At 45.7% G+C, this 24,021-nt stretch overlaps 1 protein-coding gene and 1 long non-coding RNA gene across 2 annotated transcripts; one reads left to right on the top strand and one right to left on the bottom strand.

Moving 5' to 3' along the window:
• Positions 1 to 3,135: 3,135 nt before the first annotated feature.
• LOC144955448 (AP-1 complex subunit mu-1-like) lies at positions 3,136 to 15,004 on the top strand. The gene is made up of 12 exons (XM_078885663.1): positions 3,136 to 3,393; positions 7,073 to 7,229; positions 7,686 to 7,753; positions 8,409 to 8,539; positions 9,086 to 9,233; positions 9,469 to 9,595; positions 9,848 to 9,990; positions 12,198 to 12,269; positions 12,701 to 12,859; positions 13,110 to 13,235; positions 13,375 to 13,450; positions 14,001 to 15,004. The coding sequence occupies exons 1-12, from the start codon at positions 3,352 to 3,354 to the stop codon at positions 14,021 to 14,023; spliced, it is 1,272 nt and encodes a 423-aa protein (XP_078741789.1). The 5' UTR covers positions 3,136 to 3,351; the 3' UTR covers positions 14,024 to 15,004.
• A 1,037-nt stretch (positions 15,005 to 16,041) lies between these two features.
• LOC144949416 (uncharacterized) lies at positions 16,042 to 19,154 on the bottom strand. The gene is made up of 3 exons (XR_013640278.1): positions 19,093 to 19,154; positions 17,508 to 17,680; positions 16,042 to 16,341 (listed from the first exon to the last, which is right to left on the bottom strand). It is a non-coding gene; the product is annotated as an uncharacterized LOC144949416 (long non-coding RNA).
• Between the last annotated feature and the right edge of the window lie 4,867 nt (positions 19,155 to 24,021).

The following is a 24,021-nucleotide window of genomic DNA, read 5'->3' as shown; positions in this document are numbered from 1 at the left end:
CGTGTGTATTAGGTGACCAATTACTTTTCCCACATTAAATCGTACTATAATTATTTTTCCATATTCTTTGGGTCTTTCGGTCAAGCCACGTAGATAGATCTTTGTACCCATCTTCTGAAATGGTGTCTGTGTCTGTATATATGGATGGCTTCATGAACGAAACTTTGTTGATAACCAGTGGGTTTGCAAAGTACATTTCGTCTTAGAGAAATCAATTTCGTGTGAGCCCACCGCATTAAAACAATGATCAGCCACGGCCGAGGTATTGGTCCTACAGTGTTTCAGATCTGCCTGATGTTCACGAACACGGTCCGAGACGTGTTGCCGAGTGTCCCCAATGTAACTACGCCACAGACACAACTTAGTTTGTAGATGCCGGGGTATTGCATGTCAGGGATCACATACTTCACAACTGGGATCAAATCACGAATTTTATGTACTGTGTTAAATCGATCCTGGATCTTGTGTTTCTTCATGATTTTGCAAATGTTTTGGTGACCCCTGCTATGTATGGCAAGGTGATGGTTTTGATTGGGTCCTCAGATGGTTCTTTCCCAACGGTTGGGGTGATAGTTTTACGGTTTGTGTAGTCTGAATATCCATTCATCTTGAGAGCTTGGTGTACGTGTTCCAGTTCACTGGATAGGTGATGATGGTTGGAAATGCATCGAGCTCTATGGTGTAGAGTTTTGATGAGGGAATTCTTCTGGGATGGATGGTGGTGGGAGTCAGGTTTTAGGTATGCATCCGAATGGGTGGCTTTCCTGTAGACAGTGTCCCATTGAGCCATCTGGTCTCTTTTCGATTAAAACATCCAAGAATGGTAGCTTGCTATCCTTTTCCACCTCCATAGTTAATTTGATGGCTGGGTGTATGGAATTGATGTGGTTTAGGAATTGGTCCAGAGCAGGTAGGCCATGTGGCCAGATGACAGACGTATCATCTACGTATCTCTTCCACAAGGAAGGACGTAGGGTGGATGCCTGGATGGCATCGGTCTCAAAATGTTCCATGAAAATATTTTCTACTGGAGATAAGGGATAACCCATTGGGGTACCTTCAACTTGTTTGTAGAATATTCCATTCCAGGTGAAGTAAGTGTTGGTGAGGCAGTACCTCACCAGAGCCGGTACATCAGCATTCAGTCCTCGTTGGACCAAATCTTCAATGATTGCAATGGTGTCAGGCACAGGAACTTTGGTAAACAAAGGGACTACATCGAAACCAACGAGCAAATCACATGGAGATAGTGAGATGTCCTTAATTAACGATACAAAGTGAGCTGAGTTAAGTACAGCTGAGGCGGTCTTACCAGTGAATGGCTGCAAGGTCTCAGAAATTGTGCCAGTTTGTAGGTGGGTGAGTCAATGGTGGAAACGACAGGACGAAGGGGTGTACCTTCTTCATGGATTTTTGGTAAGCCATACAATCTGGGTGGTCTAGTTTTAAGGAAAACCGCTTGGTTGGTTCGATTAAAGATGTCGAATCAGTGATGATATTGTTGGTTTTCGTAACAAGGCTGTTGGTGGAATCATTTTACCGAAAGACCCAAAGAATATGAATTCCTGCAGTCATGAAAGCTTTAGGTTAAAATCAGACGTCCAACTCCAAATGTGTTTTAGTCCGATAATGTATTATAATATAGCTTGCAGCCACTAGGAGACGCTATACTCAACACATTCGTGACAATTTTCCCTTCGGGGCCGTCCATAAATGTCATCACGCGATTTTGGTCGATTTTTGACCCCCCCTCGTCACACGGCGTCACAAAAAGTCAGACCCCCCCTTAAATATGACGTCACAAAGCTCTGCCCCCCCCCCCCAAATCCATATTTCCATTTTGAAAATAAAACATGCTTCAAATCGCTTTCATTTATGGACGGCCCCTTACGTGTAACCACAATCACTGTAGCCACAATCACCAGTCCGACGTTTCGCCAGCAATTACAACTAGCTTAATCAGGCGACAGCCAGATTTGTGAAGCTAGTTGTAATTACTGGCGAAACGTCGTACTGAGATTGTAAATGTTGTGGCTTGGCTCTCCAACACACCGGTGTGCTGTACTAGTGACGAATTGTCACGTTCTATTTACGTGACAAACCTTACTAGTTGGCTGTGTCGGGTGGTGGTGGTAGTGGGTTTAACGACGCATTTAGATTTACGCCAACCCAACAAACCTGTAGCATGAATATTGCTTGCGAAAGCCCTCCGTGTGCACGGGTCTATAACAAGGTAGGGCACTGATAAAGGGTTGACCAGTGGCGGCTCCTGCAAAATCTCTCAGGGGGGGCAAATGTCTGGATGATTGATAAGGATAAGGTCCACCCATGCAATGGATAAATTAACAGCTTAAGCATGTAAAGGCAACTTCACTTCTTTAATATTAATGAAAAATAAAGTGACTCTTACAATACATCTTGTTTGTTTCTATACTCACTATTAAAACAAACCACTCAAGTTTATTTTATTAAAGATTCCACTAGGTGGCGACAAATTATATTGTTGGATGAAACGTGCTTACGTGTGATGACGTAAGCACGTATGATGACGTAAGCACGTTAGGGCGAGCCCTCCCGGAAGCCATAGAGAATGCATTGCAGCGCCCCCGTTCGAAAAAAAACATCTTTGAATATAAGTCTATGGGACCACTCGGGGCGATTCTCAGCTGGAGGGAAATCGCCCAAAAAGAGGCGGTACTCCACAGAACGTAGCATGACGCTGATTGGACTATATCCAGAGGCACAGTGACGGCTAGCGTGACTCTGTGGTTGAATGACATTGGTGGTGCGTCGCCCAATCGCCCTAATGAAGAAACCGCCCCTGGGGTTGACAGGTATTAATCATTTGTGACAACCAGGTCGCTTCTGAAATAAAATATCAATATAGCTTAGTGGATAAGTACCTGGTAAAAAAAAGCGTTTTAACAGAAGTTTAGCGGCGGTGGTGAACATTAATTAACCATACAAAAAATAACGAACGTACTGCGTTACCTTGACAAAGATGGCGCAGGCGACAGCCGCGTGCCCCCAACAACCTCCCTTACAAACATGGCCGCCGCGGACGAGGGGGGGGGGCGGGAGCGGTGACGTCCCCAGGTAAAAAAAAGAAGTTCCGCCTCGCGACGGCGGCGCTGAAAGTTTCCGGGGTGTTTTGAGTTCCGGCTTCGTCGGCGTTGAGCTGCGGCGGTGTCGGTGAGGGGGACGAGGGGGGAGACCCGTCTTGGTGGCGGCTACAAGTACGACCCGCGCGCGTTCGATGTTCCACTGAAGTCGTCCTCGTGTCGTTACGAAGTCTTAGTTTAGTTTGCTGCTGCTGCTGCTGGTGGCGTGCCACGTCCAACTTCGCCGGCCATGTCCACGTCGGCCATCTACATCTTGGACTTGAAGGGCCAGGTGAGCGGTCCGCCGGGCGGCGTCGGGGTTGTTGTGGTGGTTGTTGTTGTGGTGGTTGTTGTTGTGGTGGTTGTTGTTGTGGTTGTTGTGGTTGTTGTTGTTGCTGTGGTTGTTGCTGTGGTTGTTGTGATTATAGTTGTTGTGGTTGTTGTGGTGGTTGTTGTGGTGGTGGTTGTTGTGATTGTTGCTGTGGTTGTTGTTGTTGTTGCTGCCGGGGTTTAATGTGGGGAGCGGTGGGGTCCGCCGCGCTACGAACCTGTGCGAGCCGCCAACACCGGCGATCGCGATTATCTTCAACCCGGTACCTGCGACCTCGCCTCCCTTAGGTCGACTCGGCCTCAAATTAGACAGCCGGTGCGGTGTGTTGTAGACATCGCCACTGGAGAGACAAAGGCGGTTGCGCGTGGTTGATGGCCCACCCAGCCCCTTGTGTGCTACAGTGGCAGCCTTCGTAGGTGCCGCTACTCGCCTACAGCACCTGCCCCAACACTCTGTACATGTGTGTGTACGTGTGTACATGTGTGTGTACGTGTGTACATGTGTGTGTGTACATGTGTGTGTGTGTACATGTGTGTGTGTGATCATACAGCGTAGTGCTTACAGCCCCTGCCCCAACACTCTGTACATGTGTGTGTACATGTGTGTGTGATCATACAGCGTGGTGCTTACAGCCCCTGCCCCAACACTCTGTACATGTGTGTGTACATGTGTGTGTGTGTGATCATACAGCGTGGTGCTTACAGCCCCTGCCCCAACACTCTGTACATGTGTGTACGTATGTGTGTGTGTAATCATACAGCGTGGTGCTTACAGCACCTGCGCCAACACTCTGTACATGTGTGTGTACGTGTGTGTGTGTAATCATACAGCGTGGTGCTTACAGCACCTGCCCCAACACTTTGTTACAGGCTATAGGGGAGATCTATGGGAGTGTGGCTCCTCGTGGTACACGTGTGTGTGTGTGATCATACAGCGTAGTGCTTCGTGCACTGCCCTGCGAGCTCAGTCGGTAGAGTTCAGTTCCTGGCCTTCCTCCCTCTAGTTCGACTCGGCCTTAAAACGAGTACCCGGTGTGGGGATACAAAGGCGGCCGGTGCGTGGTTGTGGTTACTGACCACCCCCCCCCGCCGCCCTACCCCGTGGTGTGCCAACAAGTGCCGGCCTTTCATAGGCGGTCACATCACTTGACGCCCACAGGCTTGTGTCTGTGTGTAGGGGGGCTTGTGTCTGTGTGTGTAGGGGGGCTTGTGTCTGTGTGTGTGTAGGGGGGCTTGTGTCTGTGTGTAGGGGGGCTTGTGTCTGTCTGTGTGTAGGGGGGCCTGTGTGTGTGTAGGGGGGGGGGGAGGTTTCATCGCCGCCTCGGCAGCCACAGGTGAATTCCGCCTACGGGAGCCGCGACGAGGAAATGAACGCCGTCAACGACGACGCCGACGCGTCAGTCGATATCTACCGGACGCTGTGTACTTGTTCTGGTTTACTGATACGTAATCTCGTCTTGTATTTATATCTGATCACGAAGAGCCAGAACCAACCGCGCAGAAGATTTCCCGCTGGGTTTTTTTGATCTCCCACGAAGCTCGTGGGCATCCAACCCTTAAAGACGCCGTCCGCACAAACCCCATGGCTGGCGGACGCGGATACGCGGTGCACAAATGGAAAATAAATTTTAAAAAAAGCTCTCCAGTAGTTTGTGGTGATTGTGTGTGGACTGGTCATCCAGAACAGAGACCGTGCAACAACGTATAACGCCGCAATGCCCCCCCCCCCCCCGCGATTCACAAATACGAAGGAGACATCATTACGGCGATAGTGTCAAACCCATACATACGGTTTATACCCCGTATTCTTGTACAGGGAAATGGAGTTTTCAGGTCCATACGGCGTACAGCCGTTTCAATACGGGCAAACAAAATTGTGTGTTTGTGTTTCTCCCTTGTGATGGGACATTGTAGGATGAACGTTGAGATTTTTTATAGGGGTCACGGGGTGACCGATAATGTCTGAATTGATCCGTAAAAAGGTAGGGCACTGATAAGGGTTTGACAGGTATGCGGTACACTCCGCTGCTCCTGACGCGGTTGTCTGGGCTTAACCACCCGAATGTGAAATTGTAGTCGTTCCTCTGCATCTACATCAGCCGTAACTAAAGAAGAATAAGTGGCGTACGGTCGACATGTACGGATACTGTACTGTGTATTCATCCGTCGTAATTAATTGGCTCGGAGTCAGGCTAAGGTTCAATTGAGGTTCTCGAGATACTTGAGTTAAACTATGGCTTATATAGCATTATTCGGAGTTTATAGACTTCAGACAAAGGTGCCCCTTTTATGCTCGTAAAGCCACAGACTAAAGGCTCCATCAGGTTTGACGGATCATTGAGCCAAACTAAGGCTCCACCATGATTTAACGGGCTAGACAGACACACACTTAAGGCTCCTAGAACCAACCTAAGGCTTCCCTAGGTCTCATAGAGCCAGACCAATAACTCCCTCGTATTCAAAGAGCCACTGGGAGACTCAGTGTCAATGGCGTACAGGCTTGTTTGGTGTTCACCGCTGATGTCCCGAGGCTCGTAGAGGCACATTTGCGGCTCTTGCGGCTCCCAGAGGGTTCAACGTGTGTCGTATGACCTTGTGAGCGTGAATGCCAAAGAGGCGGTGCTGGTGAATTATTTCCTCTTGTTGAACGCGCGGGTTACTCATTGGGGCACACGGCGCGTGGTGCGCGGTTGCAAAAACACGCACGTACTTTATTTAACCAGGTGAGAGCCGCCCCCCGAGATGATCCATTAGGGTTCGGCCAGGTGATGTTGATGTTCGTGTCAGTGGGGTTGATGGCCGCTGATTGCAGTGACGGCGGACATGACCCCTAAACCCGCTTAGTTCACGTTTATTTTGTTGAAACGGTTGAGAATTCGAGGCGAAGATAGTCTCACTTGCAAGAGCAACCGTGGTCACTCTAGTTTCATTTAACCTGGGCACTGCCCCCTACCCTACTCTCCAGCCAAAATGTATCGTTGCACCTCCAATTAGCACGGTTGGCTACGTACGGTGCAAAAGAAGTTGAACATACTGAAGTGATGCAATTAATCCGTGAGCAACAGCACTGTCGTTGATGAAGGAGCAAACGTCTTTCCCCATGTCTGTCTCTCCATGTCTGTCGCCTTGTCTCTGTACTTGTCTTCTGTCTCGGTGTCTCGCGTGGTCCGTCTCTTCTCATATCGCCATTTCACACGTAATCCCACCCCTGTCCACTTCTGATGGGTTGACACCTCTAAAATGATTTGATACCTACATCTCTGGATTATGGATATGATGGAAAACGTGGACGTGGCGACGCACAACGACAAAGAGATGCACAAGGAGAAAAGTGAGACATGGGGAGGAGGGAATAATGGGGAGGAAAAGGAAAACACGAAGGGGGCGAAGCGAGCCGTGGTTGGAGTTGGGCATTGAAAGGAGAAGAAGAATTGGGAAATGGGTCGAAGAGAGGCATTGATGAAGCGTACTTGATAGAGTTGCTACTGGTAATAATGGTGTTAATAATGGCAATGTTACTTTGTTTTATGGTGGTTTCGATGGTGTTGTCAATGATGTTGGTGATCGTAATGATTATGGTGACGATATTGGTGTCGATGGGGATGCTGACGTTGATGATTGTGACGGTGTCGATGTTTCAGGTTCTGTTGAGTCGTAATTACCGCGGAGACGTGGATCTGTCTTCGGGAGATGCGTTCCTGTCTCTGCTCCATGAGCGCGAGGAAAATTCCATCTCGAGCCCCGTGCTGCAGCACGGAGATACGCGTCTCCTGTGGATCAAGCACAAGAACATCTACCGTATCCCGAGACTCCAGAACACAACACAGCTACATTCCACACGGGCAGGGGGGTAAGGGAGACATGGGGAGAAGGAAGATGCTGATAGAAGGGAGACACGAGAAGGGAAACACAGGGAGAAAACACTAGAAGGTATACACGAAGAGACACGAAGGAGAGAAGGGAGAGACAGGGACACGCGCATAAAAGCAGCAGAAAAGTAACATGACACACAGGGAGGGGAAGGGAGACACTGGGTGAAAGGAGATATAGGGTGGGGAAAGCAGATACGGAAAGCAGCAGGGAGACACAGGGAGGGCAAAACACATACACAGGTGAAGGGAGACACGGGAATGGTATGGAAGACATGGGGAGAAGTAGGGAGACGTGGGTTGGGGGAGAGACAGTGAAAAGGGAGACAGACACATTGAGACAAGGTGAGATATAATCATGTTTCTTGACAACTCATCGCACCAGTCGTCTCTGCTACGAAGAAAAATGCAAACGCGGCGCTGGTGTTTGCGTTCCTCTACAAGATCGTGGAGGTGAGGGCCTTGCATTGGCGACATGTAAAACGCCAGGGAAACGACCATGCGCTGCTCGTGTCTGGAGAGTTCCAGTTTGACGTACATTTCAGATAGGGGTATTAGTGTAACCAAAAAGTGGCTGTTTACTTGGGTGTGTTGTCAACATTTTAGGACTGTGATATGGATAGAAATAATGTACTCTCCTTTCTTTATTTGGGAGAAATGCTCATAAAATACTGTAGTGTCAGACATACTCACACGAACTGACATATTAATCTGAATTGGGATGGAGACGGTGCATTCAGTTTTGTGTATGTATTCAACTATTGACTTTTTCCATAAATCCATGTTTTCTATACCTATATATGATCACCTTAAAGAGGATACCCCATTTGTATTTAGGATATTTTTTAAATATTTTTAAATATTTTGCTTCCCTGCTGCACCCTGTACCTCTTCACCTCTCCATGTCTTCTTTCTCATGATTGTTTCTCCTGTTTCCGCGTGTCCCCTTTTACGTGTTTCCCTTTCCTGCCCGTCTCCCTGTATCTCCTTTCTATTTCATGGTTCTCCCTTCTCATCCCTGTCTCCCTTTTCGTAATGTCTCCTATATCCCTGTTTCTCCCTTCTCTCTGCCGTGGCTCCCCATGCTTTTCTGTGTATCCCCTTGCAGGTGTTCACTGAGTACTTCAAGGAGTTGGAAGAGGAGAGCATAAGGGACAACTTTGTGATCGTCTACGAGCTCCTGGACGAGATCATGGACTTTGGATATCCCCAGACGACAGAGAGTCGCGTCCTGCAAGAGTGAGAGCCACGGGGATGCATGGAGAGGAGGGAGACACACGAGAAGCACAAGGAAAACAGGGAGGCAGAGGGAGATACAGGGAGGCACAGGGAGACATGGGGAGAGAGAGATAAAGAACAGCAGAAGGGAGACGGGGGGGCATATACAGGATGCATAGAGAGGAATAAGACAGTGAGAACATGCAGAAAGCTGAAATTAGACACGGTGAAAAGATGAGATCCACAAGGAGATTGGAGGGAGACATGAAGGGGAGAAGACACTCATTAATAGATTAACATTCCAATTGAGGGCCACAGAATTTGCACAAATTGTTGACGCCAGTTCTGGCTGCTTTCCCCACTTGTCTGTGGTTTCCCACACCACTGAATAAAAACAGCACATTACGAATTTGTAACTTTAACGTTTCAAGAAGAGAGACCTGGGGAGAAGAGAAACACAGGGAGGATAAAAACAAGAAGGGGAAACGTGGTCAGGATAAGGTGGATTTGTGGAAATTTGATTGGCTGCCCATGAGGTCTGCTCATTCTGTCACCCGATTGGTGTAGATACATCACCCAGGAGGGGCACAAGCTGGAGGTGGGGGCACCTCGCCCCCCAGCAACCGTAACCAATGCGGTGTCGTGGCGCTCCGAAGGTATCAAGTACCGCAAGAACGAGGTTTTCATGGATGTCATCGAGTCCGTCAACCTCCTGGTGAGAGAGGAGTGGTGATGATGGCAGTGATGGTGTGGTGGAAATTATTTTAGGTATTGTGGCAGTGGTGGTGTTCGGGTTTAGTGGTGGTGAAATTATTTCTGGTGTTGGTAGTAGTAGTGATGGTGTGGTGCAAGTGTTTGTGGTGGTTGTAGTAAGTGGTGGGATTATTTATGGTTATTATGGTAGTGATGCTGTTGAGGATGGTGATGCAGCTGCGTGTTTGTATTTACAGGTGAGCGCAACAGGCTCGGTGCTGCGAAGTGAGATTGTGGGGACAGTGAAGATGAGGGTCATTCTCTCCGGAATGCCGGAGTTGAGACTCGGATTGAATGACAAGATCCTGTTTGAGCAGACGGGACGTAAGTGAAGAGATCATTATCATTTTGGTCATCCTTAACATATAATAATCAATAGCACCATCACAAACAATGTTCAGTCTTTCCTCCAATTCTCCTTTTCTCCATGTCTCTTCTCAGGTCTTCCTTCACCCCATGTCTCTTCACTACTTCAAGTATTTTTTCTCCCTTTGTCTCCTTTTATCTCTCAGTGTCTCCATTCCCCTTTTATTTTATAGGCACTTCCATATGTCTCTGTGTCCATGTATCTCCCAGGAGACAAGAATAAGGGAGTGGAGCTGGAGGATGTGAAGTTCCATCAGTGCGTGCGCCTCTCTCGCTTCGACAACGATCGAACCATCTCATTCATCCCCCCAGATGGGGAGTTTGAGCTCATGAGCTACCGTCTGTACACACACGTAAGTCACAAGGACACACAAGCATGGAGATACAGGAACATGGGAAGGTGTGTATGAGACAGGGGCATGTGTATGCAGTAATATTGGGATACATCAGGACATGGTGACACGCACAGAGGCCATGAGACACTGCAAAGGCAGGTGCCGCGAGGAAAATGTGTGTGTAGGTATGTGCAGGCTGGACACATTCTCATCAGTGAGCTCCTGTGGCAGGCAAGGCTGCGTTGGCTGGGTTATGTAGCCCGCATACCCAGCCACCGCATGCCCAAGCAGCTTCTGTTTGGCCGAATAGAGAGGACTAAACGGGCACGACATGGGCTGGAGAAGAGATGGATTGATGCGGTACAGGAGGATGTGGAGCTGATTTGACTTGCCGACGACTAGTACCAGCGGCGTCAAGATCAGTCTAGATGGAGGAGGCTCATGAAGGACGCTACTGGACAGTTGGAGGCACATCGCCCTCCAGCAACAACAGAGGGCAGAGGAGCCACACTCACAACGAGTGGAGCGCCTAAAGTGCAGCAAGTTGGCACTTGTAGGGGGGTACAGATGGCGGTGCATCTACCACCAGTTATCTCAGCGAACCCATGGCACCCGGGTCTGTCCCGAGACCTGTCGGCGAGCCTTTGATACTTTGTGGCCTCAAAGTGCACCCTGCTGGCACAGGTACTGTGGTGACGTCACTTTCACTTAGTGGTGAATGGCGGGTATTGGGATGTGTGTGTATAGTATTCAAGAAAATCTCTAAGAACTCATTACAATTGTCATCAATGCTACCTTATAACAGTAAAATATAGGCTGATATTTTTGGGAAATGGCTCTTCTTGAAGAGCAGAGAGGGAGGGTAGAAATATTGATTGGAGACTTTACACTGACAAAGTTGACGTGAAGTTTAATCTGACATAAGCAGGTTTCTCTAAGTAAACAATGATTATAATGAACAAACCCATAAGAATGTATGAACTGATTTAAACTAACATACTTTATTGTAATTGTATAACCGCATTAGAGGAAGCCACTAATCGGTGGGTATAGGTTTCAAGGTCTTGAGTTAAAATTCGTTTGTGTCACGTCATCAGCTGTAGATCATTGGAATTTTACGAGGTGTGCTCAAAACCGGTATTTCCTGCAGTTACGTAAACTTTCAGTCGTCGCACTTTCTCAAGTGGAAGGCATTCAGAATGTTTACATTTACAGTATTTGTTCTTAGCTTGAATGAAGAAAAACTGTCAATTTAAAACTGCATTGGTTACGAATATACATATTATAAAGTATAAAATTTCGACAGTGTTTATTGCCATCAACTATCAGGCAGTCAGTCTTTTTACTCGGTGCTATTTAAGGGCCATTTCCTGAAATATCAGCCTGGTAAACTGTACTTTTGTTGTAAGGCAGTGTAAAACAATGCGTATTCATAATGGCAAACGTGATTTTTTTTTTTACATTTGGATTTGTGCATCTCTGCCGACTAGTCCATGCTTTGGTTAATTTTAGACTTATCACAAGTTTGGGCGCAGCAGCAACATATCCCACAAGTGAGACATTTCATTTACGGCATAGGGATCTTAGTCATTGGCCTGGAAATGTCATCACTGTCGCAATTGGCTTAACTGTACAGAACACATGAAGAGGAGGGAATGGGTACATTTTTCTGGATATAGCAAATTTTCTCAAACCGACCCTAAGTGCAATGCATGCAAATTAGTATTTTTCATGTGGCTGGTGCCACGGGGGTTGTGGATTGAGCCATGTTAATCAAGTTTATCAAAGTTTGAAAGGGCCGGATGTATTTGTAAATTATATGCACGTGTGCATGTGTATACACTTGTGGTGTTTACATGCTCATGTGCGTACACGTTTACGTGCATACAAATGTGTATCAATTGTGTGTGTACACGTGTTTGTGTTCAGGTTTGGGGAGCGATAGTGTAGCGGTTAGCGCGCTGCGCTATGCACCTGGCGCCCGGGTTCGATTTCTGTTCACGGCGAACACCAGTGCCGATTATCTGAACCGGTCCTTGGCCTCCCCTAGGTCAACTCGGCCTCAAATGAGTACCTGGTGCGATGTGCAAACATTGCCACTGGGGAGACAAAGGCGGTCGGGCGTGGTGCTGGCCACCCACCCCCTCGTGGACGGTGGTCGCTAACAGCACTTGCCCCAACAGGCTGTTAAGGCTATACGGAGGATATTTGTTTTGTGTTCACAGGTGAAGCCCTTAATTTGGATCGAATCGGTCATTGAAAAGTTTTCTCACAGTAGAGTGGAGATCATGGTCAAGGTAAGAAATTGAGCATCTACCATTATTTAACCGTTTGAGAGCCCACCGAGATCTGATGACGTCATCAGGAGAGCCCATTGAAATCCATTCGGTTGTAACTGGCAATTTATTTACTCATTTGAGAGCCTATTGAGGTTCATTGTCATTTGATCAATGATTTTTATAAATCTCAATAGGCTTCTGATTAAAATTAGAAGCGAGTCCATCGAGATTCCAGAAGGTTATTGAGTCCTCCCCAAGGATTACTCAGCCTCAAGAGTACCTGGAGAGGTGTAAACACCTTCACTTGGGAGACAAAGGCAACTGGGCATGGTGCTAGCTACCCCCACCCCCTCTTGTGCCAGCCTTCATATGGGATAACAGCACTTGCCCAACAGTCTGAGGTGAAACAGGATACGTGTCTATCGGTGTGCGTTGCATTTTCCTTTTAGGCCAAAAGCCAATTCAAGCATCGTTCCACGGCAAACAATGTAGAGGTTCGAATCCCGGTTCCCAGCGATGCCGATTCGCCCAAATTCAAGAGCAGCAGTGGAAGCGCCAAATGGGTTCCTGAAGAAAGTGTCATTGTGTGGACAATCAAGTCATTCCCGGTATGGCCATATCCCCTCTCACTTCTCCCCATGGCTTCGACTGCACTTACAATTCTGCTCAGATTCCTTTCACTCCATGCATATTTTTCCTACATCTCCCTTCAGATCCACATCGCTTAATAATCGTCCAAGTTTATCGCTTCTGGCACTTTTCTTCCTGCCTTTCCTCAGATTTCTTCCCATGTATCCTGCCGGCCCCATGTTTCTTCTTCCCGTCTCATATCTCCCTTATTCTACCCTTGTCTGGCAGGGCGGTAAGGAGTTTTTGTTAAGAGCTCACTTTGGCTTGCCGAGTGTGGAGGCAGAGGAGCTGGAAGGGAGACCTCCAGTGACCGTCAAGTTTGAGATTCCTTATTTCACTGTGTCCGGAATTCAGGTGACTCACTCACTCACCATCTCATTCAACCCACCCATTGACTCAATTCCTCTCACCCATACTTTCACCGATCCAGTCCTCAACTACTCTCATTTACTCACCGACTCACCCCCTCACTCAGTGTTTCCCCATGTCTCAGGTTCGTTATCTGAAGATCATTGAGAAGAGTGGTTACCAGGCTCTGCCTTGGGTGCGTTACATCACGCAGAGCGGAGGTGAGATGATCACCATCATAAGCCGTATCATTCTTTTTTACCTACCTGACTTTACTGAAAAAACCAGAGTATCCTCATCCTTGTTAACACGGATTTTTACACTCTTTCATTTAACTCGCTGTCTGTTGTTGTTGTATCCTCAAATCTTGTAACTCAATTTTAACCCACTTCCCAATGTATCGACTGCAAACTTGGCACACTTATGCCATATACTGATGGCAATACTATATTCTATCATAAAAATATATATATTTTTAAACATTCTATTTTATGTAATGTTTCGGCTTGGGTCCAATTGTCCACGGTCAACTGACGTTGGCTGTAATTGGTCACGGTCCCTTAAGATGTTCTCTGTTCATATTTTGTTTGTTAAGGTTGCACCCGACTTAAGAGCCGCATGGCTCACAGGGCTATACCTAATAAATTAAACCTGAAACGTTATGGCAAGCTTTGGGGCCACTTCCTGGATTTGTGGCGTTCTTCCATTACTAGTACATTTCATAAAAGCATGTTTAAAAAAAGTTTTTTTAAACTTATCTTGTTTTTGCAGATTATCAACTGAGGACTCATTAATCTGAAGATGTTTTAAATCCAACTACTGAATCTCCACTTGCATGCAACATACACGCACACACATTTAACACTTGTACACATTCGTCTCCCCATATTGAGGCTTTACACACATCAGGTAGTCATTTAAAGCTGAATCGACCAGTTTTTACGTCACTCACTGTTAGCTATCACTAGGAATCAAACTCAGGTTTGTGAAGCGGTGTCATGACCACCACTGCTAACTACACAGTTGCATTTATGCACTTAAACATTCCTTTACAAGTTAATGCACAAGTAAAGTAACATATCAACATCTAAACTCATGTACGTATAAACTGTATGCAAATGCATAAACTTTAACGAATAGAAACCAGCAAATCCTAGATGCCTTATGTTTTTTTTAGATATCCTAAAGAGGCTACAGGCAATCAAATGATCGCTCATGAAATATTATACAAGCTTCAGGATTTGTATTACTCGTACTTGTACGTGTTGGCTTTGTTTTTGACAGCCATTATGAACCACTTTGGAGACAGACAATCAGAACCAAGGCTCAAACACAGGTCAGCTGTGGCTCGCCGTCTCTGACGCTTGGGCCATTATTAACTTGAGGTAACCTTGGGATCAACTTTACACCCATGACCTTGGTGGTTCTGGCCAAGTATATATGACATGGTCGTTATGAACCTCTTGAAAGGGTGAGACAAGAAACAGAACCTAAACAAGGCCTCAGCAATTTAAATACAGGCTTAGGTTTTTAAATGGAATGTATTTTAAAAATAGGGTAGTGTTGAGTATTTTCCAGATGTCTTTAACTGTTTTTTGGGATATTTTCCATGAGTTTTATTTTATATATATATATAAAAAATTAGCGGTGTTTGAAAATCATGTGGTGATGTTGGTGATTGGAAACTCAGAAGAATGTTTAATTTACTTGTACATTCCAACTGATAATGCAGGCTGTAAGACTATTGTAAAGTTTTAAGAATCAATAAACATGCATCTGTATTAAATTTTGCGGACGTGAATTAATGTTGTGTATTCGGCAGTGTATAGTCCAATATTTCATAACGGGTATTATAGGCTGCAGGATCACATGGCAGGCAGATGACAATGCAGCAAAATCCCATATCTGTTTCTTGGCTTTACTCACCTGCACTGACAAGCATGGTGAAGGCAAAACAATTGCGATGACCCAAACAGCATTAGGGGAGGCCCTCATTCCATCAGTGGAATGGAAAAAGGCTGTGCATGTACAGTCACATTAGTTTACAGAAAATACAAATGTTAAAACAGTACAACATTGCATATTATTCTTCTCCCCCTCCTGCACAATGGTGCATACTGAATTAATTTGCGACATGTTTGCAAAATCAGCATTCTACATAAGCTCCATAAGGGGTTAGAGGTCGTGTCTTATCCATAACCTTTAGTATTTTCACCGCATTGACCCTTTATACAAATGGACACAGCCCACTGCATTGCAAGCTACATATTTCATTTACCCCCTTACCACCAGAGCCTATTTCGGTGCTAACAAATCCACGTCCAATACTGATTAGGTAAAATTAATTAATACATTAAATAAGATGTGTTACATGTAGACAAAGCAAATTATAAGAACATTAGCATTAAATACTGTTTGAGGGTATGTTATGAATAAAAATAAAAATCACGTTATGCTCGTCATACATGCATCAAATAGTTTGGTGGTGATGGTGGCGAATGTGGAAAAGTTGATGGTAGTGACGATGGTTCTGGGCAGTGATGTTGAAAGTTATTATTGTTGTGATTAAAAATAAAGAGTTTTAGAATAGTTCAAGTCTTATCTAAACTTATCTTACAAGCAACATTGACAAAATGGGCCCTCGATATTGACATGAAATGCCATTCCTTGAGTTTACGAGTGTCATTTGGCCAATTGCATTTACCATTACTAGAACATGTAAACTAACTTTTTTTCTTAAATAAATTGTCTATGCAATGAGGAATATTCATGCCAGCTTAAACAAAAACTCACCCAAAACACCCAACATCATGCACTTAATTTATTCAGCATTCTCAACGTTCAGACAAACAATTCAAACTTAAATTAGACATTAACCTGAAATAACTCGTCAACATATCTTCCAAACTCCTCGCACACCCAAGTCGGTGTGTAGATATTCATTTAAGACAGTCGGCCTAAATATGGCCCTCAACTTTGTCATTAATTTGTTTGCTGTTGGTCTGGTGTGTGAGGATGGGTCTCACTGTGTAGGAGTTGAGAATGCAAATTATGTTTAGACGGTGGTGGACGGAGACAGGTGAACAAAGGGGATATCCTCCACGGACGAGTCCTAACAGAGAAACAAAATGACTCATTAGTTGACCACTCAGTCAACCACTGACACACCAAGTCAATCCATTTCGTCAACCAATCACTCACCTACTCAATCTAAATTTCGATTTAAAGCTTTCGTAACTGTAGGGATTCATCTTCTTGGTTCTTTCGGTAAAGTCACGTAGAAGGGAAGTAATAAAATAATAAAAATAAAACATAATAAAATAATTCTCACGACGTTTCGGCCACGACGCAAGCAGCCGTCCTCAGGTGTTGCGTTGTGGCCGAAACGTCGTGAGAATTATTTTGTTTTATTTTTATTATTTTATTACTTCCCTTCTACGTGACTTTACCGAAAGAACCAAGAAGACTACTCAATCTACTTACCCACCTAGTCCGCTCCATTCACCTAAACCACTCACCCATGTAGTCATAATTCACCTCGTCCACCTAGTGAACCACTCATCCAATCAACTACTTACCCTCCCACTCAACAAATCACCCGAGTCTACAACTCACCCACCCAATCATTCACAAACTCACTTTTACCCAAGCATTTACTCACCCAATCCCTCATGCACACTCACCCAGTCAACTAATTCTCAGGGTGCTTTGGAAGCAGTAGATGTGGGTCTTGTGGTTGGGTTTTCAAGGCTTATGGTGGTAGTAGTGGAGATGGTTTCAATTGTATTGATGGAGGTTGTAATGTTAGTTCAGTGTTTCCCAAACTTTAGTGAGTCACATCACCCTCAGCATATTAAACTATTTTCCATCATGCAAATTACATGCTGAGAAAATATGGTTTAGTTCAAGTTGTGTTTTACGCTGTGGTGATTGATGTACGTATGGCTTATATTATTTTTACTGATAGTGTTGGCTCTGGCAATGGTTGTCGTCATCTGTGTTGATCTGATTGTAGTGTTGCCGTTTGCAACGATATTTTGTTGTATATTTAGCGGTTGTTGGAGTACTTGTGTTTTATCTGACCGTGTTTTGTGTTGTGGTTTATATGGTTGTTGCGGTACTTTTGGTTTTTAGTATGGCATCTGTGATTGAAGCTTGTGGTCAGTATTGTGATTTATGTGTTTGTTCTAGTGCTGTGATTCGTGGCTGCACAAATCACAGCAGTTGTGCTTGTTATGGTTCATGTGGTTGTGTTGTAGTTTGTATTGCACTTGTTGCCTGCGCTTCTCTGTGCTGCTGGTTCCGTGCTGTTCTTGGAATGAGGAAGAAGCGACGGTAGCGGTGTCGCTGGAAAAATCCACGCCGCGTGACCACCACCACCACTACGGCCAGCACCACCACCACGAGCAGGCAGAGAGGGAGCACGAGCAGAGGACCTGGCACCATGCGGCCTCAAGCAAAACCACATCAATACAAACATTAGAAATAAACACAGGGCTCCACCCCAGCTCCTCAATACTGCTGGCTCAAAATCTCAAAGCACGGCCATTTACTTTGCAGCCGTAGTCAACCACACGCAGGGTTGGCTCCGATATTATTGCACCTCCAGTGTAAGCTTGTTGTATAAGATGACATGTATGTGATTCTACCGGTATATGAATGTTATACTATAAAGTGGATCATGTATATGTATGTATACATGAACTTCTTTAGTACTGTACGTACCCATAGTATAGTACCGCATAGATAGTCATTACAGTGCATTAGCGTGCTTATTCCAGACAATTCCTCAATCACCAGTTACTGACCACTGACAGACACGTACCACTTGCACAAACTCTCTACAGCCACTCACCAATAACTGACAAATTAAATGTCTGTCTATATTACAGGCCACCCTCTATCAGAGGTCGCAATCGGGTACCCGATACCCGTACCCTACCCGATACCCGGCTACCCGTACCCGGCTTGCGACCCTGGTGCGGCCGGGTACGGGTACGGGTAGGCCGTGAGTCACTGGTGAGTAACCGTTTGTCACTCATTTCCCAACGTCTTGTCTCTTCTCACAATTCAAGTTCCTAGAATCAACCCACCCGTGCCTGCAACATGGCTTTATCCCAGAGGTCGCAATCGGGTACTCGTACCCGTACCCTACCCGATACCCGGCCGGGTACGGGTAGCCGGGTATCGGGTAGGGTACGGGTACCCGTTTGCGACCCTGGTGCGGCCGGGTACGGGTAAGGAATCAAAACCCGTTTGCGACCTCTGCCCTCTATGATTTTGTACAGGAAGTACAATAATACATTTTAACCAGCAGGCAGTGCATCACTAATTGTGATTACCAGGTGATGGGTTTTAACCTAGGTCAAAGGTTGTACATAGGTCAAACAGAATCCCATATGTTTCTCATGAACGAAATTATCTTTCACTGGACCATTCATGACAACAATTCCTCAAGTAAATGCTGTGACACACACATAGCGCTGCTTATATATAGACAATTGCACGTGTATATATCAAAACGCTACTGCCGAGCACAAACAGAAGTTGTTTTTCTCTTGTGTTTTGACTGCCGGGCTGTCGTTTGCACAGCCTATGCAGTCTTCATCAGGGGTTCTTAGGTTCCTACCCAGTATACTGCCATTGTAAAGGTAATGGTGGCCAACCACAGGAAGTTGCACATAAGATGCGATTAGTCAAACCTTCCAGTCGTCTGTGGCAGGCCAATTACCGGTCTGACCCCAACATAACATCAGTCAAAGAAAACGGAGAGGCGCATAAAACAAACCGTCATCACAAGTGTGTGTGTACAAATGCTCGACTGTTATAATTTTGGGAAAAGAAGAGTTCATCCTAGACTTACCTCTCAATGATGCTTTGCTATTGCCAATCAGGTTACTTGACAGGGTGGTGAATGGAGGTGGCTGAGAGTGATTGGAGGCAACTGACGGAGGCTGGGAGGAACTGGAGGTGATTGGAGGCTCTGGGCTGGATGGGGTGAGCATACGATGGGAGACACGGGAGTCTGTGGTACGACAGGAAGAGGTGCATTAATATATAATTTATACCAACATATAAACACGCACTTATACAATCGCATATGCACATACTTATACAAACATACATACTGAAATATGCATATTTGCACTCACCCACAAACTCAAGTCATTCACCAGCTTTTCACCCACCCACCCAACTTCACACCCACCCCAGTCACTGGACCCACCGGCCAAACAGCGAAACACATTCACCACCTTTCTCACCCACCTACTCGCCCACTAACTGGCCCATCCACTCATTTCCACATTCACTCACACACCAACATAGCTGAACACAAATCACCAGTCAAACCTGGTGAAATAGAAGTAAAAAATTATATTACATTTCAGTAGTTTTAATATATAATTAATGTCACAAAGGCACATTCAGAGTTTACACACAGGCACAGCATTCAGGCAATTTACTCCTTGGGGCAAAACACCAGCCTCCCTCTCTGCTCTGATGTGACCAGGGTTGTGTGTCAAGAGTATCCAAGCCAGTAACATGGAAATGCCGAGTTCAAGCCCTGTGATGGGTGTCTGTTTGTGGAGATGGGTTCATAATCACCCATTTAATAAGCATTTTACTGGCACAACTTGGGATCCTGGGTTCAAATACTTATTTCAGCCACCAATGAATAAACCGGATTCCCAAGTGAAGCGAATTGATGGTCTTGACCCAGATACCAATGACGACAACACAGCAGCATTTAACAGGTCACATTCTGGTGATGAGCCAAAGTAAAACTGGTTTAGAGTTTGCCTGATTAAACAAATACTGCTGGAAAATATTGTTCCCGAAGGCACAAACTCATGAACCTAAAGGTTGTTTACTTTGTATGTGGGGAAACATACTTGTATATCTATTATGTTATTAATATCTATACATCTAGTGGCATCCTCACAACTGACGGTTGATGCCTATGTTCGATGCTTGGTATTGTTCGCCATCTTCAGCGTCTCGCATGGCAAGTCCCGTCAAAATGGCTGTCCAATCTTGACTTAAAGCTTTCGTCACGTAGATTGGTTGAACCTATCCACGTGACTTTACCGAAAGACCCAAGAATATGGCTCATTGTCCCATAAACTGGGTTCATAATGGCCGTTTCCTTCCTCTTAACTTAGATATTACGTCGCAGAATAACAAGCTGTCCACTTCGGATATGTCACGTACATACCACCTTCGTTCTTGACTTCTCGGTAATTATAAATCTTGTTAGATTTGGTTTTCGACAAATTGGACAAGTTCCAGTATATAAAGTGGTTTCACATGCGATGAACACGACGAGCGGGCCATTCAAAACCTGCTGTGCATCTGGTTTGGATAAGAGGCAATTGAAATGGGGTCTGGGGCAACTTCCAGGATTCTTCCCTGGCACGATGTAATGCCGCTAATCATGAGTTCCAAATTACATTTTCTTCATCCCGTGACAACAGATGCCCATACCAGCACAAGTCAAATTCAATCTGGAGAAAGTAATATTTAATTTAAGTCCTTGTGTTGGAGCACAATTTTGGAAAGTAACAATGCATTACTCTAACCAGAGTACCAAAGATTGGCAAGTAACAGTAAGACCATATAATTAAATTTGCCAAGACACCCCAACCCAGGGCTTGAACCCTGCACTCACTGGGGCTGGCTCAATGCCTAAGACAGCCACTGTGAGTTGGACATGTCCATTATAAACATGGCTATTATCAACAAAGGCTCAAACCAAGGAACAGCAATCTTGGCTCCATGTCTACAACGCCACTATGAAACCAACCTGGCAGTTTGAACAGAAAATGGGCATTATGAACCTTACAGGGCTATTATAAATCTGGCATAGCCATGAATTACAATGTCATTATACATCAGATATAGTATTGTGAAGCTGACACCAATAATGAACTGAACAATGCCATTATGAACCCATGAGACAGCACTTGGATCCTAGGCATGAAACCCATGCTGTCAAGTGTCTAAAATGGCCAAATTCTATCTACTGACATTGAAATGACTAATGCATGATGCACCAGACCTTGGTTATGACACCGACATATGCATTCTTAATTATTTTACATGTATATTATGAACCCACAGGGGCTGCACTCACCAAAGGCGACAGTAGGATGAGGCTCCCACCATGGCAGGAAAGTTTGGGTTGGAGTCCAGGATGCACGGCCACTGCCGCTGTTCCCACTGCTGTAGCTTGTGGTCATGTCTCCACTGCTGCTTCTGCCAACGGTGCTGCTGTCCACACTGCTGTAGCGACTGGTGGTGGTGTCTCCAATGCCGTCTTTATGGTTTAAGCTGCTGCTGCCTCTGCTATTGCTATTTCTGCTCTCTTCACTGCTTTCTCTGCTGCTGCTATCTCCACTATCAATAACGCTGCTGCTGTAGCCAGTGTCTCCACCACTAGAGCTACTGCTGCTGTATCCACCACTGTTACCACCTCCACTGCTGCTATCACTGGTGCTGGAAATAATGCTATCACTGCTAATGCTATCACTTGTGCTACTGATATCACTGGTGCTGGTGACAATGCTATCACTTGTGCTAATGCTATCACTGCTGATGCTATCACTTGTGCTGGTGGGAATTCCATCGCTGCTGATGCTATCACTGATGCTACTATTACTCATGCTGGTGGGGAATCTATCACTGGTGCTGCTATCGCTGCTGTCTTCACTGTTCCCATCATTGCCGCTGCTCCCAATACGGATGCTACTTCTGCTGTCTTCCTCAGTGCTATCGCTGATCCTGCCAATGCCAAGTTCGCCATAACTGTTCATAATGCTGCTGATGCTGGTGATGCCGCCATCACTACCACTATTACCGATGATGCTGGCGATGCTTCCTGTATTGCCATCACTGCTGCTGCTATAAATACTGGTATCACTGTTGCTGCTGCCACTGGTGCTGCTCCTGATAGTGTGACTATCACTGTCGCTACTGCTATTATTGCTACCATTATCACTATTACTATCGCTATTGCTTTCACTACCATTTTGTTTTGCTCTATCACTCAGTCTCCTGGCTTCTCTATTTATATTACCTCTATTGATATCACTATTGATGGCTCCATCGGTTTCATTATTACCACTATTACCCACGCTGATATTACTGGTGCTTTGTCTATTGATATTTCTACTCCCATTTCCATCACTGCTATCACTACTCACGTCTCTATTGATATCACCGAGTCCCCTATTAACATCTTCACGGACATCTCTGCTGATGCCAGCCGTTGGCAGTGTGTGTGGATTCACAATGGCGGCCCTCTCTTCCCCATTGGGCCCCCACGATCTTCCATTACCCATTCGCCACTGGACACCAATCCCTCGGGAAGGCTGCAAGTCCCACTCAGAATTCTTGATGGAAGATTCCGAAACCCCAAGACCTGGGGAGGAAACTCCCAAGACCGGTTGAGAATGTGGGACATCCAAACTGGAAATTATTGCACTTGGTTGCGAATTCGTTTTTCTATAATCTGGTTGAGAAGTTGCTGCATGGGGTCGAGAATTTGGAGAACCCAGATGAGGATTTGTGATATCTGATTGGGAATGCGATGATTCTGGTTTGAAATTTCTCAAATCGTGTTGGGAATTTGAAGATTCGAGTGGAGAACTTTTCAACTCTGGTTGGGAATTTGATATGCCTGGATGGAAATGTATTAAAGGTGTTTGTGAAGTTGGGATATCCATCTGGGAATAATTGACATTTTGTTGGGAATTTCTTAAATCAGACTCAATCTTTCCAAAATGAAGCTGTGAATTTGATGGGTCTGTTTGGGAATAATTTAAATTGAGGTAGGAAACCCTGACTCCTGGCTGGGAATCCCTTGAATCTGGCTGGGAATCCCTTGAATCTGGCTGGGAATCCCTTGAATCTGGCTGGGAATCCCTTGAATCTGGTTGGGAATCCCTTGAAACTGGCTGGGAATCCCTTGAATCTGGCTGGGAATCCCTTGAATCTGGCTGGGAATCCCTTGAATCTGGCTGGGAATCCCTTGAATCTGGCTGGGAATCTCTTGAATCTGGCTGGGAATCCCTTGAATCTGGCTGGGAATCCCTTGAATCTGGCTGGGAATCCCTTGAAACTGGCTGGGAATCCCTTGAATCTGGCTGGGAATCCCTTGAAACTGGCTGGGAATCCCTTGAATCTGGCTGGGAATCCCTTGAATCTGGCTGGAAATCCCTTGAATCTGGCTGGGAATCCCTTGAATCTGGCTGGGAATCCCTTGAAACTGGCTGGGAATCCCTTGAAACTGGCTGGGAATCCCTTGAAACTGGCTGGGAATCCCTTGAATCTGGCTGGGAATCCCTTGAATCTGGCTGGGAATCCCTTGAATCTGGCTGGGAATCCCTTGAATCTGGCTGGGAATCCCTTGAATCTGGCTGGGAATCCCTTGAATCTGGCTGGGAATCCCTTGAATCTGGTTGGGAATCCCTTGAATCTGGCTGGGAATCCCTTGAATCTGGCTGGGAATCCCTTGAAACTGGCTGGGAATCCCTTGAATCTGGCTGGGAATCCCTTGAATCTGGCTGGGAATCCCTTGAATCTGGCTGGGAATCCCTTGAATCTGGCTGGGAATCCCTTGAATCTGGCTGGGAATCCCTTGAATCTGGCTGGGAATCCCTTGAATCTGGCTGGGAATCCCTTGAATCTGGCTGGGAATTCCTTGAATCTGGCTGGGAATCCCTTGAATCTGGCTGGGAATCTCTTGAATCTGGCTGGGAATGTTGAGAATGGGAATGCACAGGTAATCCGT

Source organism: Lampetra fluviatilis, chromosome 3 (genome assembly GCF_964198595.1).
Source record: "Lampetra fluviatilis chromosome 3, kcLamFluv1.1, whole genome shotgun sequence".
NCBI lineage: Eukaryota > Metazoa > Chordata > Hyperoartia > Petromyzontiformes > Petromyzontidae > Lampetra > Lampetra fluviatilis.
Note: the sequence above shows the minus strand (reverse complement) of the source record. Positions and strands in the feature narration are given on the sequence as shown.